This window comes from Phodopus roborovskii, unplaced genomic scaffold (genome assembly GCF_943737965.1).
Source record: "Phodopus roborovskii unplaced genomic scaffold, PHOROB, whole genome shotgun sequence".
Lineage (NCBI taxonomy): Eukaryota > Metazoa > Chordata > Mammalia > Rodentia > Cricetidae > Phodopus > Phodopus roborovskii.
This window is the reverse complement of record NW_026126459.1, coordinates 2857016-2875891: the sequence shown is the minus strand read 5'-3', so window position 1 is coordinate 2875891 and position 18876 is coordinate 2857016. Positions and strand designations below refer to the sequence as shown.

General features: G+C 50.0%; 1 protein-coding gene across 1 annotated transcript; it reads left to right on the top strand.

Moving 5' to 3' along the window:
• Window positions 1–2502: 2502 nt before the first annotated feature.
• Pvalb (parvalbumin) lies at window positions 2503–16432 on the top strand. The gene is made up of 5 exons (XM_051189308.1): window positions 2503–2622; window positions 4754–4821; window positions 6209–6341; window positions 7523–7632; window positions 16207–16432. The coding sequence occupies exons 1-5, from the start codon at window positions 2534–2536 to the stop codon at window positions 16233–16235; spliced, it is 429 nt and encodes a 142-aa protein (XP_051045265.1). The 5' UTR covers window positions 2503–2533; the 3' UTR covers window positions 16236–16432.
• Window positions 16433–18876: the final 2444 nt, after the last annotated feature.

The window sequence follows — 18876 nt, the reverse complement described above, 5'->3', positions numbered from 1 at the left end:
GGTCCTGTATTAAGCTGAACCTGAATCTTCATGGATTTAGTCCATCTCCCCTCATCTTAAGGCAGGGTGGATTGTATTGTCTTGTCACTTTGTCCAATCAGAATGTCTTCACTGATAAACTTAAATTTCTGGTTAACACCCTTGTAAAACTAACTAGGTTTTTAAAGTAAAACCAAGGTGGCCAGGATTAACGCAGACTCAAAGCAGAAGGGCTGGGTGAGTTTTAGGATCATCTCCTTGGGATTTAGGATGTGCGTTCTAGCTGTATGGCCTCAGACAAGTCTCTAAACCTCTCTGAGATGCTGTATCTTCACATTCTTGCGATCTATGTCAGTAAGGTGATGTACTTAAAGCATGAGGCACACAGTAGATGCTCAGTAAATGTACCCCACCAATGCAGTTCACCTAACAAAGCTGACGGAACAGGACTGTTAGTTGCCAGGGCTTCCCTCCTGGTGAAGCCTGCCCCCCCAACCCTGGTCTATTGTGTTCATACAAGAAAGAAAAGGAACAGTATTTTGAAGCCAAAGGAACCTGGATTTAAAACATATTTCTGCTCGGTGACCTTAAGCAAATTGGTCAACCTCTCTGAGCCTTTTTCTTCTTCTATCAGTTTAATGGGAAAGGCACCGGGCACTTGTTTGTGTCTGAGAAGACACAAGGACAAGCATGAGCATTGTTCCCATGTAATTACTTACCAGCCTCTTCAAGGGTCTTCTAGGCCTTCTCAAGGAGTGCTCTGCAAGACTTGGCTGGAGCCCAGGCCCTCTGGGCTCAGGCTCACCCATGACTCCATGACTCCAACTTCTAGTCCTCCCTGATGACATTGAAGCCCTGTGTCTAGCCCTGACCCCTCTCCAGATGTACTGAGAACCTTCTGGGTGTCCCTAAGTCCTGGCTGGGCTGCCATGTCTTCTTGGTTGGGATTGGTCTGCTACCCTGACCTCCATCTCTTGGTCATAGCATCTGATCATGATGGAAGTTACAATCAAGAGCCTGGAACGTTCAGCTCTAGGGTCTTCTCCCTGGACCCTGGAGCCATCTCCTGAATGCAGAAACTTCTTAAGACAGTACTGCATTGCCCCACTAATCAGGCTTGGAAAACCCAGAAACCTTGTGAGATGTTGGTCTTGATTGTCAGCCTGACCAAGTTTAGAGCCCCCAGCATTTAAAGAAGCCCACTTCCAGAGAGTAACTCTCGAGGCTCTGGCCTGACTCCTGCCTTAACCCAAGCATGGGGAAGTGGTAGACTGGGGAAAGAGGTGCCACACTAGAGACCAGCCTTTCCACCAAGCTCTGCCTGCTACAGGCCGGGAACAATGGAGTGACTAACTAACTGAGACTGATGTCCTCCTCTTAAAGATGATTTTCCCAGATGGGAAACTGATGCACAGAGGAAGATGCTTGTCCAAAAGTGGGCAATGTGTCTCTTTCTGACAGACATTGGCCCACTACATGGAAGTACCAGCTCTGGTCTTAGTTGCAGGTCGGGGGGAAAGGTGAACACACCAGGGTGTGTCCACCTGGTGAACCAGAGATGTTTTTGTTTTTGTTTTTTTCTTCACCGCCTGTTTGAGCTCAAGCTGGGCTTCCCCACCACAGTCCACCCTCCACTCAAAGCCAATGGTGGCGAGTGGGGAGTGTCACCTCTCTGCCTCTTACTTATCTTCCATGGAACGCTGGAACTCCGAGGCCACTGCCAAGAATGAGACTTCATGACTGACCATGTCAGTGCCTGGAGGTTTGCTTTCAGGGTAGGGGAAAGGAGAGGAGTGTTTCGTGATGTTCATATTAGACACTCAATAAATCCTTGTTGTACTCCTGCATCCAGTCACAGGTCTCCAAACTCAGGCCTTGAACAGTATCTGCAACCCAAGACACTAGATCAGAGACCCTTTGAAAACCAGGGAAGTGATGGGCCTTTCTCCCTCAGGGTGCCCTTGCCAGTGACATTGGGCACATGTTGCCAGGACTTCCAAGCTTCTCTCAAACTCAAGCATAGCTATGCTTCACAGATGGGAAACTGATGCACAGAGGAAGATGCTTGTCCAAAAGTGGGCAATGTGTCTCTTTCTGACAGACATTGGCCCACTACATGGAAGTACCAGCTCTGGTCCCAGTTGCAGGTCAAGAACCATGAGTTGCAGGCCCTTAGCACCCCACATCACTGCCACAGGTATTACCCCAATGCTTCAGGGTGTAGTAAGGACATAGTATGTGCAAGCAACCATTGTTCCCTTCTTCCCCTTTTCCTTTCCTTGCAAGCTTGGAACAAAGTGTGCTACCATCGGAGGTGATCATGGAAGGCTTCATGCAAGAGGTGTGCCCTGCTTGAACCTCGGTCCTGGGTGCTGTAGGGAGGTAGGGGCCAAGGGTTATTAATAGGCTTGGCTCAATAGGGCTGGATGGGGGTGAATGTGATACAGACACCCAGCACCGTGGCTAGGGAGGACCTGACACCAGAAGGGGAGGGGGCCAGGAACTGGGCAGGGGGAGCCATATCCCAAAATAGCCAGGACTGAAGACTATTTAAATGGCTGTCCCACCACCAGTCCCATTTCCCAACAGGATCCCCCACCAGCCCAGTTTTTCTGTACAGGCTCTGGCCTCTGCCTATCCAAGGTAAGTGATAGCCTCTGAGGTTGGAGAATGGAGAAAGCCGACTCAGGCTAATGGGAGGGACGGTCATGTTGCCATTTCTCTAGATTCAAAGTGACCATTGTTGAAGGTGGGACTCCTGGAGTCTCTACCTGTCTCTTGGGTGGTCTGGGCAAATCCTTCTCCCAAGGCTAGACCTCAGCTCTCCATCTGCCAGACCCAGAAGGTAGAGCCTTATGTCTGCCTACTCTAGTGGCTCCATCAAAGAGGAGGAAGGGCAGAGGGGTGGGAGGCAAGCACATGGGTGGGAAGTTGATTGGTTGAGTTGACAACACCCATTGCTTCACTGAGGAGGTCTCAGGTCCAGGGAGGGTGGTCCCACTGCTGAGGACTCAGCAACAGCAGATGGGGGAGTGGTATTAGCTTTTACTGTTGGAGCCAGCATGGGTCTCAGATGCACTGGGTTTGGTAGGTCTGAGCCTGGGGCATGAGAAAGGATATATAAGAGGTGAATAGTACAACAAGTCAATGGGGCAGAACTGACCCTGCTCTGCCACTGCCTTTATAGGGGTCTCTAGACACTTGGAGACTCTGGGATCAGTATAGCACAAGGGTTTCCATCTGGGGAAACAGATGCTGTAACTAGGCCACAGCATAAGCAGAGCTTGATGCTGACATGACAACACAGAACCCTGGCATGTTGGAGCAGGCAGTTCAGCTGGGAACAAGGGTTAGAATTTGAGGCCACCGAGTCAACTGAGTCAGGAGCCATAGGAGCTAAGACAGCTCAAGGGTCTGGGACAGCTGAGGGGTCTTGGGCAGGCCTCATGCCCAGAGCTTTGAAATCAGGGCCTGAAGCCAGCTGGTAGGCTCTAGCCCAAAGATGCTGACTCACCAGGAGGGGGCAGCTGGAGCCAGCCACTCCTAAGGTTTCCAGGAAGGGCAGCCTTCCAGGGCTCAGCCAGGGGAGACAGTGTTGACAGTGAGTGTCAGGCAACTTGAGCTACTGGGCAGCTGGGCAGCTGTCCCTTGGTCCCCAATATCATCACCATTTTGGACACCTACCTCAGGTCCCACACAGGGTACACCTACCTCCAACACAACTCAAGCAGACCAAAGCCCAGAGATAATAACTCAAGGTCATGCAGCGATTCGGTATAGCTCACAAGCAGAACCAAGACCTCTGGACTCTCAGTCCATTTCTTACATACTTCAAAGGCTGCTAGTCACAGTCTGAATCTTTGGAGACCTGAGGGAAGATGGCACTGAACTCTGGTCCCATGAGATGGAAGGTGTCCTAGTTCCCAGATGGGCCCTGAATAGTTGAGAAAGCGTGGTCTGATGGTGCCACCCCTTACCCCAATCATACGGCCAGCTAGAAAGGTGGGTAGTAATTCCACGAAGCTTCTCCCAGCTTAGCCACCTTAGAGGGGTCTTCAGGAGTTAGAGGGGAGATGGTCCAAGTGTGGGTGGCCCTGGAAACCAGGAAGTCTGAGAAAGGGGTCTTCTGTGCTGGCACCTTGCCTCAGAAACCAAACAAGTTTCAGAATGTGCTGCTCTGGTCAGGTGATGGACAGAGCCCAGACAGAGCCTCTGCACCCAGGTCTGTCCCAGTCCAGGCCACCTCCTCCCTGGGTCCTGTAGCTCAGGTTTCAAGACCTCAGCATTCAGATTTTTTCCGGCATAAATTTGCATCCAGGACAGAGGAGAGGAGGCTGCTGGAAGCATAGGGAAGAGAATAAGTATAAGGTCAGGAGGGCCCCTAGGGTGGAGACTGGCCAGCCTCATTTTTTCCCCAGCTAGAGGACATTATCCGAGAAGCCCAGATCTGGGCCTTGCTGCCTGCCATATGCCCTTGACTGCGAGATAATTTTCCAGTCCCTGCTGATGGCTCCTGAGATAAGGAGGTGGCCCTTGGCGACGGGGTCCTGGTCCGAGGCCTGGATGCAGAGGACCCGGGGCGTGCGGCTGCTCGGTTTAGCGGCTGACCGGACTGAGCAGCTGAGCTGTGTACTGAGCCAGGCGCCCCCTGGCGCGGAGCCAGGCAGGGCGGGCGTGCGCCTGGCGCGCGACACTGCAGCGCTGGTCATATGAGCAGAAAGGATGAGAAGAACACTTTTTAATCTTTTCGCACTTGCTCTGCCCGCTCAAACAGTTGCAGGATGTCGATGACAGACTTGCTCAGCGCTGAGGACATCAAGAAGGCGATAGGAGCCTTTGCTGGTGAGCGGTGTACTCCCCTGCCTGTCCCTGTCCCCTTGCCCTCTTCCCGCTCCTGGGGCATCCAGCATCCCTCTGCGAAGCCTCCCCAGTTTCTCCTGCCCACACATCGGTCCCCATCCTCGGGGTTGGCTCCCTGGTCCACTGCCTTCCAAGAGCTGCACTGGCTGTGCGCCCTGCCTGGGTCACACAAAGTTGAGGACGCAGAAGGGTGGCCTCTCTGGGAGGATTCCGGGACCCAGAACCAAGCAAGACCAGGGTGGGAAGAAGGAAGCGCTAGGATTCTGGGGCAGGAACCAGACTTCTCCTTTGGGAAGTGTAAAAGGGGCTGCAAACACAGGCTTTCTCTCCAAGAGACCCCTTTCCTCCACCTCCATTCCCAACAAGACTTTTCCTGGAAGATAGCCCAGGACAGACCTCAGTGCACAGTGACCTTTCTGCAGCAGGCATCCATTCCTGCTCAGCCTGGCTCAGAACCCCCTTACTACCCCCAGCTTCCAATCCTTTCAGGTAGTCCGGGAGAGGTGGCCCACTCAAATGTGTAAATTCTTTACTCTGAAGGAACTCTAGCTTAGATGCTGTTGCTCTTACCCATGTAGGGAAACTGAGGCTGGAGTAGGATGAAAGATGTAGAAGGTCACCCAGTCCAGCACACAAAGGATGAGAACTGAGGTGGCTTCAGAGCTTAATGCCCCACTTTGATGTGTCAGAGGTGGACAGAACAACTTTCCTCCCCTCCAACTCTGGGCTGAGGGGAGACCATGGTTCCTAAGAGTCTCTTGACTGAGGGGGACACCTATCTGCTTTTTTAGCTGCCTTTCCTCCAGGCACACACAGGAAGCTCCAGGAAGCCCCCTTCCCTTCCTTCCCCTTCCCATCCTTTCCCTTCCCTTCCCTTCCCTTCCCAGAGCACTATGACAACCCATTCGCTGTGCCTTGAGTCACCTTGTCACCTTGAGAAAGAAATTTAACTGAGCCTTTGGAAGTCCTTCATTCTCCCACCCCCAGGCACTAGGATGGGTCTCTGAGTCTGGGCAGAACTTCTGGGTCCTCCCCTCCCGCTCCCATGATGTGACCTTGGCAGAAATAAACACATTTCTGTCAACATTATATAGCCAAGAGAGAAAGCTGCCCTTCTGCCCCGGTTAGCATCCCTTGCATGCCCAGGTACAGCCCATCTAGGCACCACCCAAAAAGGCTTCATAGAATTACAGTCCTCTAGAGACTGACTGAGTGGCTCCTCAGTGTATATATGGGAGAGCCAAGAAGGTACTACCTTGGGCAGAGCCTCATTTCCTAGCTGGGCTCCCTCTGCCCTCCTGTTCCCACAACTTGGCAAGTGTCCTTTAACCATCCTTCCTTAACCTCCTCTTCCCCACCCCCCCAACAGCTGCAGACTCCTTCGACCACAAAAGGTTCTTCCAGATGGTGGGTCTGAAGAAAAAGAGCCCGGAAGATGTGAAGAAGGTGTTCCATATTCTGGACAAAGACAAAAGTGGCTTCATTGAGGAGGAAGAGCTTGGGTAAACTGAGGCCTGGGGGGAGGGACCTGGTACTATATCCTCAAATCACTCTGTACCCACATAGCAAGCAGGCTTAACTTTGCCCCCCACCAGGGCAATGTCCCAGACACCAGGGAAAGATACCTCCTGCTTCCAGGAGGGTCAAACCCTCAGCTCAGAGCACAGCTAACTAGGCTAAATTATATAGCCACTTAATATCACTAATGGAATGGAGTTACTTAATAATTTAATACCAATGAAGAGGAACTTATTTTGGCTGCCTCCCACCACAGGCAAGGCAGGAAGCATTCTTCTTAGAATGTCATTGATTTCCATGTGTCTGAAAGGCGTCTTCCCTGGTCTGGTCTGCAGACCCCATGCCTCTGGACCAGAACTGCAGCTAAGCAACTTCTGGGCAAGTCAGGGAAGCTGAGCCAGCTCTGAGGCTTCAGGGTCCTTGGAGCAAAGCACAGAGGAGAAGACAAACCCACATTAGCAAAGAACCCTCTGCCCTCATCTGCCTCAGCCACCTGGCCTGTATTTGATGACCCAGCTGTGCCTTCTGTTAAATTCAGACCAAGACTGCCTTGAATTTTGTTAGAAACAGGAGGAGGAATGTGTTTAGACATGCATTTTAAGTAGGAACTTCTTCAATCTGTCCTGTATCTCCTCCAAATTTTACCTCAAGGGCACCTTCTAGAACCTTCTCCCACCTGCCTATGTCTGAAAAGTGCACGTACATGCATGTATAGGTATATGCTAAGTCCTCCCTAATCTTAAGGTATCACCATCTCTAGAGAGACTCCCAATTCCTTCCTCACCTGGGTAGGAGGCATGTGCACCCCTCTGCCTCTTCCATCACGGTGTCCATTACCCTATCGCACATGAGGACTTGCCCTCTTCCCCATTTATGCAGGTGGCTTATTACGATCAGTATGGTGACCCCAACTTTTATATATTTATTGAATAAATGAAGGCAAGTATCCCCTAAATTTGGGTCAACCCTACATAGAGAGCAGTCATCCAACCCACCCTGACCCACCAAGGGTCAGACCAAGCCAGCTGGTCAGCCTAGCTGTGCACACACACCCCTGCCTATCCCAGCTTCCCCTGCCCTGTGAAGATGCCAGGCCACTATCCGTGAGGTGCTGCAAGGTGACCTTGGCCTGAGCCCCTCCCATTTTCTCCCTTTTCTCCTCCAGTTCCATTCTGAAGGGCTTCTCCTCAGATGCCAGAGACCTGTCTGCTAAAGAAACAAAGACACTGATGGCTGCTGGAGACAAGGATGGGGATGGCAAGATTGGGGTTGAAGGTGGGTAGCCATGACCATGACTCTGGAAACACTGGGACTCTGGGGTGTGTGGCAGCTAAAGTTTTGGTCTGTTGAAAGGAAAATGAGATGAGGAAAACAAAAACAAAAAACCCAGGTCAGAGATCTCCACCGTCAGGCACAGAAACTGTGTGTGGGGTGTGTGTGTGTGTCTGTATGTGTATACATATATGAGCAACCCATGACAAATGGCTTTCCTCCCCCCTTTCCTGCTGTGTGGGAAGGAGAATTGGAGATTTTCCCTGCTTTTTTGGGCCTAGGTTCTGATCCAGAATCTGCCTACAGTGGCTGTGTGACCTTGTATAGTGTCTTTCCTTCTCTGAACCTGAGGCTCATGTCTGTAACCAGAGGAGACAGGCCCACTGATCCCCCAAGGACCCTCAGGCTCTTGTAGTATCCAATTCCAAGGATGGAAATTCCTTATCTACTGCCCTCTCAGCATCTTGTCCCGGTGTCCAGTAACCTCAGACAAGTTTTTTGCTTCATTCAGATACATCATCCCATCATGGTAGGAGAGCCAGGGAAGTACAGTCACCAGGGACCCAGCTAGGAGTTACCATGCCCTCGAGGCTTCAGCAGCTTTGTTCAGAGCCCAGGCACAGCCCAGGTGGCTCACTATCCCACATCTTTATTTGGTCAACTTGCCTGGCATCTATAAGGCACACCCCAGAACTGTCAGCTCTTGTATGATACGTTGTAAGTGGCCAAAAGGATGCTCACAGTCTTAGCCTGGTTCAGAGAGCTTGGATGTGGGGTGTGGCAGAGATTTCAGATCTAGCCTGAATGTGGCTGAGTAACATGTTCTGCCACCACAAGCTGGTGTGGCAGCCTTTTAGGCAGACATCAAAGAAAGCTGCGTTTAGGTGCCCCTGGGGTTCAGATCCTAGCCTCTCTAGGGAAGTCACATAACTACTCCAGGCCTCAGAGTTTTCATCTTGAGGGAGTGATAGTTCTTCTCTCATGGGAAACCCATGAGGACTTGGTGTGCTAGTGTGTAAAGTGCTCAGGCCAAGAGCAGGTATGGAGCACAGAGCAGGTGCCTTTTGTGTGCTGCTAACTAAAGAAAAGGGAGATGGGGGCTAGATTGCGTGTGCACTTTAAGCCCCCAGTGTCTATTCCAGAAATGAATCAGGGACCTAGTAAATATCTGTTGCCTGAGGGGACTGCCCAGACCCCCACACTCCACTTCCCTTCTGCTTGTCACTGCTGTGACCTTGGGCACATCTCCTGCCTATACAAGATTCTTTTGTCTGTCATTTGGGGTGCATGAGCTTGTCCTAGGATCTATAAGTGGTGTGGGCAAAAACTGCTTTGGGGAAAGTACAAGATTCTGCAAGTACATGGGAAAGTATTAAGGAATTTTTAGTGAAAGCAAGAATGAATAATCCCTACTGAGTTTGAGTGCAAGGGGTGCCCTGGCCATAGGATACCAATGTTTGTTTTGTTTTGTTTTGTTTTGAGATGGCAGGAAGGAGGGGCTGAGCAGAGAGTACGGGAGAGTGGCTTGACAGCTCTTAGTAATTCTGACAAAGGCTGCTTTCACACCTCCTTCCCATCAACTCTTCTGGCTTCTACTGCAACTCAACTTGCCCTCCTTTTTTTTTTTTTTTTTTTTTTTTTTTTTTTTTCTTTTTTTGATGAAAGCCCAGAGCCAGAGGCAGGGTCTTCAATCTGGCTGCTCCCAGCCAATCTAAATGAGGAAGAAAACCAGGGCAGCCCTTGACCTGGTTCCCTCTTCCCACCTCTGCTGTCTGCTATACTTGGCCTTAAAAAGCCAACTAAACTGCTCCAAAAGACCCATAGACTCCCAAGGAGCAATGTGATGCCTAGTATCAGGTGAAATAAAGATAATTAGGACAAAGGTCCTGATGAGGAGCCTTTGAGCAGAAGCCCTGTAATCCCTAGCCCCAGGGATAAAGCTTTACCCATGAAAGCATGGACATATTGAAGGCATCACCAACACTTAGTAAGTACCCAATGAACATCAGCCATAAACTGTCCATGTTAGCTACATTCTGAGTATGGCCTTGTATACACACACACACACACACACACACACACACACACACGGTCAGGTAGGCTGAGCTTGTCTTAATTGAAAAACACAGGGGCAGAGTTATATTGGTTTCCAGACATGTTTGGATTTTGGAGTACTCGGATAGAGTGGCCATGACCCTGAAAGGTTTCAGATTTTTAGATTCAGGGTTAGGGACAGGCAGAGTGGAGGTGCAGGCAGCTGAGACTTGGAGGCCAAGAGGGTGGAATGCTACAGGTCAGGAATCAGAAAGTAGGGGCAAGTCCAGTCCTGGTATTGGCATCAGCAAAGTCACTGAGGCAGGAATGGTTAGGGCAGATTTAGAAAGAAGCCAGGCACTGGTTTTCCAGGAGTGATCAGGAACTACTCCCTAGGCATATAGCATGTCTGAGGCTGGAGCTGGGCTCGGCAGTGTAAACACCCAGCATGAGATAGTGATAGATGCTGACTTCACGGCTTGCTTCTCTGCACCACGCTTGGGTGTCCCTGAAGTAGGGTCTTTGCCTTCTTCTGTTCTCACCCCCAGTACCAAAAATAGGGTCTGGTGCACAGCGGGAGAGAACAAGAGAAGTCTAGTGAATGGATAAGAGAAGGAAGAAAGGACTGAGTGAGGGATAAATGAGTGAAGGAATGAACCAGTCAGTCAGTGAGGAAATGAGAGAGCAGGTGAATACAAACCCTGCAAGGCTGCAGGAAAGAGAGGGCTAACACCAGCATACAGAGAGGGGCTGTGCATGCACACAGGCTTGTGGCTTGTAGCCACAGGTACTCTGGGAATGCAGAGCCAAAACTGGCCTCTGTCCCAGGCTCTGCTTGTCTCTCTGAGGAGAGTGATGTTTTCCAATGGCTCTTTAAGTACTCAATTGCAGGAAAGGAGAAGGAAGACACAGCTATAGCATTACTCCTTCAGATTCTAGTATCTGGGGCAGCTACTTCCAGGAAGTTTAAAGGCATTTATGGATGGGATCGATTGCTAATGGCCACCCTAAAAGGCTGGGACCCAGCAGGAAAGAAGGGCAGGAGAAAAGGAGAGAGAGGCTGAAAAGAAGGGGGGAGGGCCCCACAGTCTAGCTGTGGCCATGAAGGCCAGACAGAGAGACACTTGTGGCAGGATCTCCTCTATTTCCCAGGCATGAATCTGTGGCTGAAGCTGATCTCTCTGGCTCCCACCCAGAAATGTTTGCATCCTGAGTGGGACCCAAGTACCCACAGTTCTAACAAGTTATATAGTGATGTCGATGGTCCAGGGAATCACAAAGAACTAGGGCTTTTCAGTAATTCTGTTGTCCTTTTACAAGTGAAACCCTGAAGCTTAAGAGGTGATATAGTACAGGGTCCCTCACAAGGGCTGAGCTTGGAAATCCTACCTACCTCACTACAGTGCTTGTCCCCAGCTTAGCTTTCCACATTCAATGCACAAGAAACACAGAGAAAACAGACTGAGGTCAGCAGACACCCCACATCCTGTGTGGCAGGGCACTACAGCCAGGTCTCCCCAGTCCAGCTTACTCAGCCCTCACAGAGCCTCCCAGCGCAGACTAGCTTTGTTCTCCACACAGACCTGAGCCTCAGCACACATGGAGGCTTGCTTGGCTGTGGAGGCAAGCACACTTCTCTTGCCCGCTGTCTTAGATTGATCTGCACACAACATGCTTGTATGTGTGTGTGCTCTGTTGGGCATCCTTCCCCCTTGTGACCTGGACCTAGTGATGGCCCTGCTTGTCTGTTCTGTGTGGCAATTGCAACTCAAGCAACTACCTATGTTTTGTGTTTTGCTCCTTCTGTTGAAAACATAGCTGTTATCACAGAAACGGAGCCTTTCTGCTTCCTTCTGGAAAAATCCTTATAGACTATTTGGGGTTCGGGGGAGTGATGGTCAGGTGTCACAGGTGGCAAGAACCAGAGCCTTCCTGTGCATAGACACCCATCCTGAGAACATCCTGGCTTTCCCACCATCTGGGCAACCGCCCCCTCACCCATGAAGTTGGTATAAAATACACACCTCTTGGCCTTCTTGCTTTGGCTTTAAAGTCACCCTGCTCCAAACCCTAATCCACACAGAAATGGAACTGTGTGTGAGACCAGAGGGCAAGGAGGACAGGAGACCCCTGCCTCACTGTGATTCCCATCCATCTGCTCCTGTGGGACTTGATATGGGGGTGCCAGTGAGGGCCAGCCCCCAGACCTTAGGTGAACAGTGTCTGGTTCTAATCCACTGCAACTCACAGCAGCCCCAGGAGGTCTAGGAGGCAAGGGCCACATCCTCACTAAGAGCTGTGGAAACTGAGGCCTCATGAACACTGAGAGCATGCATGCCCTTGGCGGGATGTGACCTAGGTTTCTTTTCCACAGGCTTCCTCCTCAAAGCCAAGCTGGGCCTTCGGAGTTATAAATGTTTCCATGCTTAGCAATCTGCTGCTCTATTCCCCCGGTGGACTTCCGCTAGCTCTGGCCTTATGCTGTGCTAGATAAGATGAAGCAAGGAGAAGATGCAGTGCTATTTATGTAACCGGCCTCTTGAAAAATGGAGCAGCGGTCAGGGCGGAACAAGACGTCCTCTCTTCGCTCACCTCTCTCCTTGCACTGCTGATTCTGCAGTCAGAGTCAGATGCAGGTCCCTTCCCATCGTCTTTGAGAAGAGACACAGCCAGGCTCAGTTAGCATCCTCACAGCTGGGGCCCAGCCTCAGTTTCCCCATAAATAACATGAGGATCAGAGCCAGGGAGGCCAAAATGGGATAAGATAGCTGGCAGTGCCTGGCAAAGAGTGAGTCCCCAGGACTGTTGATGCCTCCTCCTTGTGGCTGCCTGGCTTGACCCCGAGTGACACCGCCTCCTGTTCTGCAGCTGCATCAGGGGAAAGTGATCCTGTTTGCTGCACGGCACCTATCTGTAAGAAACCGAGCCCTGGAGCTATTTCGAGGGGAGGTGAGGTGATGAATCAGGAGCCGGCCTTTACTATGGTCATCAGAGCAGAAGGAAGGCAGGCCTTCCAGACGCTGACTCTGTGAGTCTCAATTTCACTCGGGGCTGTCAGCCTTTGCTAGATTCACCTGTCAAGAGCTTCTAAATTTGTCCGATCCCCCACAGCACCCAGGACTGGGGTGGCCCTAATTAGGCTAATTTCAGTTTCCTAAGGGAAAGAGCAGAATGGCTAACCCTCTGCCTGCTGCCTCTCTCCTGCCACATTCCCTTGTGTCTCCCTCTCTTTCTGATTGGACAAGGAAGACATCAGGAAGTATCCTCAGAGGGGCTGGGGGTGGGCTTCAGACCATAGAGTAGCACTGTTCCTGTATATCTTATAAGAGAGAGAAGGAGGGGGGGGGACCTGTCCCTTGTACTTCATCAGGTACTGATTTAGTTGTACTCATTCTGTGTGCCAAGTGCCTCTCACCTGCATTTCATGCATCTCATGGCCTGAGGGATGTCCCCATTTTACATATGAGGAGATTGAGGTGGGGTTCTAACTTAGAGCATGTCAGGAGCTGCTTGGGTTTCCTGGGTGCCCTGATTTTATCATACTTGACCTTGGTTTGGGGAATTGCTGTAGAGGGTGTAATGTGACCTTATGTGCCCAGTGTGCTCATGCCCTTCCTTGTTGCTCTTCAGGAAAGTTGTGTGAACTGGCCTTATTCCCACTTCACAAAGCAGAACACTGAGGTTCAGAGAGGCAGCATGGTGGCTCACAGCCACCTAGCCAGTAACAATGGAACAAGACACAGGCTCAGGGCTAGGGTGGCTACAAGGTCATAGGCAGATGCCTTGATAGAGACAGATGATGAAGACCCACCCTAACAATGGGAGTGACAGTGACAGATGGAGATGACAGGCCCCTTTCGCTGCACCAGGCAGCAATCAAGCATTTGTGGATTGATCAGTGCAGTTCACCGTATAGAAGTGTGATGATGAGGGCAGCTGCCAAGAGCTGAGTGCTTTCTTGGGAGCCAGCCTCTGAACGAGGGCTGTGATGCTGGCTGGGCTGGCAGCCCCAAGAAGCAGTAGGCTCATGGGCCCCACTTTGAAGATAAGGAAACTGAGGCCGGAGTATCTAGCCAAACCAACAAGGAAAGGAACTATTGCTCCCCCTGCCCCTGCCTGCCCCAAATGCCAAGTTAGAATGTCTTTCTAAATGTTCTGAAAATGTCTCTGAACAAAAAGGACATTTTCCAGCTGGGATTGGAGGGGTCAGACATCTGGTCCAGGGAACCCAGAGAACGATGGAGCACAGGGTCCCTGCCCCACCTCCTCACACCCAGTTCACATCTGAGACCCTACTGCCAAATCTGTCGACCTAGATGTCCCAAAGTCTGTGTGTTTGTCATTTGCTTCTCTTTGGGGTGAGAGGAGATGTTTTAGAGGAGACCTTTGCCAGGAAAGCTGTTAGTTAATTGGCAGTTCCTAAGAACACTGCCCCGAGGAAGACACGAGAATCCTAAAGAGGTTCAGTGGCCCTGCTTTATTTGTCTACAGTGCCCTGGTCAGGGTTCTGGGGGGAGATAAAATTAGAATCCTGTGTTCCCTGCAAAAAGCCAGGCTCAGTGGCCCTAAGGATAGCCTAACTAATTCACAGAAGACCCTGGGGTTTGATGCATCGGGCTTTCGGAAACCTCTTGGGTCCAAAACATGCTCCCAGTCTGGGGAGCCAGCGCTAATTCCCTGGTCTGCCACACCCTGTTCTGTCTAGACTGCACCCAGCCTTGTGTAGATCGAATCTGATCCCAGCTTGTGGCAGGAGGTGAGAGTTGTCTTGCTGAGAAGCAGTCAGGAGCCCATAAACCCTAGTGTGTTTATAAACCCCCCTTCTCTCTGATAGCCCTGTGTGAGATATATGGGGGATTTTGTCATTACAGGATACAGGTCACTGGTTTGGTCAGTAGGGCCCACACAGGAACTTTATGCGGCTAGAGGAACAAATTATAGTCCTGCCATTTCTTTTCTTTCTGACCCTGACTGCTTTAGCCTCCATTTTCCCATTTGTAAAATGGGAATCACCTGTGTACCTCACAGACCTTGATGTACCCTAAAGAGGACTCAGAAGCAATATCACCCTTCACCCCTCATCCATTCATTCAACATTCAGTTATTCTCACCTGCAGGATGCTAGGCCAGACTAGCCACAGGGAAAGGGGTGAACCAGGGAGACAGTGTGGGTGATAGACAAATCTCCTAGTGTGCTAAGATGCATGGGCTAATGTGACAGAATCAGCAGTGTCGATATTCGAGCTGGGATATGTGTCACTCTATACTTAGGTTAAAGGAGGTCACAAATCTCCAGTAAAGACAGAATCTGAGAGTGACTGTGACCGGGATCCATCTGAGGCTGTGACCATGTTAGAGCTAAACCCTAAGGCCTCAGTTTCCCCACTGCAGGCAAGAAAGTGTCTATCTGTGGTAGTTCTAAGAATTCCCTGAGGTAATACTTGCCCCTGTAGACATTTGAAGAATGCTTCACAGATTCTCTCAGATACTCAGTGTGAACACCACACAGTATTAATGAGAGTTCTCACAGTAATACAAAGACAGCTTACAAACCACCCCTCCATCCCATCCTTCAGTCTCACTAGGCTCTTGGCTGAGAAAAGAGGTGATTGACACCTGGCCTGGGAGAACTTCTTTGAGTGTTCAATGTTTATTTACTTGTGTTCCCATCAGTGCCTCTCATCACTCAACCCAAGAATCTTTCAAGGCTTCAAGAACTTCACCTGCATACCTTGAGTCACAGTGCAGATTGTCACATCCAGGGACAAAAGGGTACAGTGTCTATTTCTCAGGTCAAACCTCAGGAAAGTGAGAAGCCCAGGCTTTGTCCCCTCACAGTGCCTGATCCAGGGCAGCTGCATGAGATTGCTGATGTAGCTGTCGTCAGTTTGCATTTTTAAAATGTTATTTATATTTGCAGAATATGACAGTAGCAGGAAGAGTCCCTTTGCCCTTCTGCCAACTTCTCTGGGGTTAACACTTATGTAACCTCAGTATAGGATGGCAAGTTAGGAGTGATATACACAGATGTTCTGTACAGACAGGGCAGACAGAGCAGACTTCAGGGGGCTCTTGGGATTCTCTGGTGGCCTTTGGAAGCTGCTTCACACTGATTTTTCATCCATCACTTATTCCCCCCACCAAGGGAATTGGCACTGCCTACCTCCATGGCTGCAGAAGGGACAGAAGCATACTAAGACTTTTTCCAGAAAGGGCTTAAACCTCTCCATCTTTTCTCATGTTGCAATGCTGCATTTTCTAGGGGTGATAGGAATTGGCAGACCAGAATCCCACAGGGTTCTCAGAGACAATGAATGACAAATTCCATGACTATTCTGATTTCTTGTGTCAAACAGCAGAATTGTGCAAAGAAACTGCTGGGCTGGGAGCCTCCATTTCCTCACCTGCAGATTAGGCATCATGATAAACAATAAGGCGGCTGTCAGAGCCAAAGAAGATACTGTACAGAAAGTGTTGGAAATAGCTAGAGCACAGCAGACATGAACAATCACAGGTGGTAACAGCATTGCTTTTCTTTTACAGAGTTCTCCACTCTGGTGGCTGAAAGCTAAATGGCGCTGACTGCCTGGGTCTCCCACCTCTCCACCCCCAATTCCCCATCTCAGCCCTTCTTGTGGCTCTCCTGAGTTTCTGTTCAGTTTGTTTATGTTATTTTTTACTCCCCCCCCCCCATCCTCTATGGCTCCTGAATGACACCATTCTTCTGGAAAATGATGGAGAAACAATAAAGGCTGTACCAATTGGACACGGACTGTAGGGAGGACCCAGGCCTGGTAGGGTATTGGTTTGGCACATTTTTTGAGGGCAGTGGGGTAGGCTAGGAAAGGTGTGGTTGATGGAAGGGCTGTACCCTGACATTTCCTCCATGTTGGATACTGAGTGCTTGAGTGGACCACCTCGTTCAATCCTTGCTCCTATCCCACAAGGGAGGTAATGGAACTTCCATGTTGAAGACACAGGAACCATTTTAAAGAGGGGAAATAAAGTGTTTGAGCCCACACATGATTACTCTATGTACCTGGACAGTCACCTTCAGGAATTGCTGGATCAAAGGACTCCAATGGTACTCTATTAATTGCTTTTGACTCTGCTGTGGCGAAAACCTGGCAAGAATAACTTTAGGAGATGACAGTTTATTTTGGCTCACTCCATCGAAGCAGTCTGTCACAGGGAAGTCAAGGAGGCAGGGATATGTATCAGGTCACACTGAATGACATCAAATCCACAAGTCAGGAATCAGGGAGAACTGAATGCTGGTACCCAGCTGGCTTCCTGGGAGTCCAGCCCATTGGGTGACGTGATCCACATTGGGTCTTCTTACTTCAGGCTAATCTACAAACTTCCTTATGTGCACACCCATAGATTTATTTACTAGACCAGTAGTTCTCAACCTTCCTAATGTTGTGTCTCTTTAATACAGTTCCTCATGTTGTGCTGACATAAACCATAAAATCTTCATTGCTACTTTGTAACTGTAATTTTGCTACTGTAATGAATCATCATATAAATATCTGTGTTTTCCAATGGTCTTAGGTGACCCCTGTAAAAGGGTCCTTCAACCCCCAAAAGTATAGTGACCCACAGGTTGAGAACTGCTGTCCTAGATGACTTTAGGTCCCACCAACTTGACAAGCTAAACCATCACAAATACCCACAAAAGCAACCCTTTCACTGCTTATCTCTAAGAAGTGCCTTCCTCCCTACTGAAATAGTGGCCAATTCAGACCCTCCTCCGGTGTAGGCAGAACTCCCCAGCATCTCAAATCATACGCTAGCAAGACCAGCAGAAATGGGCTCCTCCTTGCCTGTCACCCACTCAAAGGACCAGACTCAGATGCTTGGGTAGTCTCACTAAATTTTTAAGGAGAATGTGTTTGCAGGGACCCTTGCAGGATGCCATTTGCAGCAGTCCTGCAAGCTGTCCCAGTCATAACACCCCTGAATAACCGAGGAGAGTGAGACTCAGGGAAGGTCAGTGTTTTTAAAGGTCACACAGCACATAAGTAATAGAACCAGGACCCCAAGCCCCAAGGTACCCCCAGATCCTGAGGTCCCCCAGTCACCCAGCTAGGCTACCTCTATCACCCCCATTTGCACTCTCTCTGTATTACTCCCCCACCCCATAGACAGAACCTTATTTCCTTTCCTTAAACTCAGGGTCCCCTCCACCCACTTCCATCAAGACTGAGCTGGGAGCAGGAAGGAAGGAGGTGGACTGGGAGGAACCACTGAGCTAATGTCTTTTGCAGTATCGCACCACACATGGATAATAAGGAATGACTCAAATACCCCGGCCCACAGTGTCCCAGGGCAGGAGGCAGTTAGTGGGAACAAAGGAGTGCGGGTATTCAGGAAGAGCAGAGGTAGCCCTGGCAGAGTCGGCCGGGGCTCTCTAGCACCATAGGCTTGGAGATGCGACTGTAGCTGCACTGCTGGGGATGGACTTCCAAACCTGCCTCTCCTTCACACACCCACCATGTCTCAAGAGGCTCTGTGTGACCATCCATCATGATCTGAATGCCATATCCCTCAAGAGTTTCTGCAGAAATCTAATCAGCAGCTCGGGAGACTAAGAGATGGAGCCCGGGGAGCCTTGCCTTATAAATAGGCTTGAAGGACTGAGGTTGGGGAGGTGGTTGTTGGCAAAATACTCAGTGTGCAAGCTTGAGGGCCTGATTTTGGTTCTTGGTAGCTATACATAAATGTCAGGCATGGTGCCACACCTATAATCCTAGCACTGTAGATGCCGACACAGGAGGACCTAAGGGACTGGTTCATTGGCTATTCAGAAGCTAAATGAGCCCCAAGTTCAGTGAGAGACTATCCCAAGAAAATAAGAAAGAGAAGGGCTGGAGAGATGGCTCAGAGGTTAAAAGCACTGGTTCCTCTTCCAGAGGACAGGGTTGGATTCTCAGCAGACACACTGTGGTACACAATCACCTATAACTCCAGATCCAGGGGATCTGATGACTTCTGGCCACTGCCACCGAGGGCACCAGGCAGGCAAGTAGTGCATATATGCATGTAGGTAAAACACATAAAATGGAAATAATAAGGTAAAAAGCAATAAGTAGACATGGGGAGTTGATTTCTGGCCACCTCATCACACATTCACACACATACACATGTATCTGGGCACACACATGTACATGGGAGCCCAAATACACAACATAACAAAACAGAGTTGGCAAG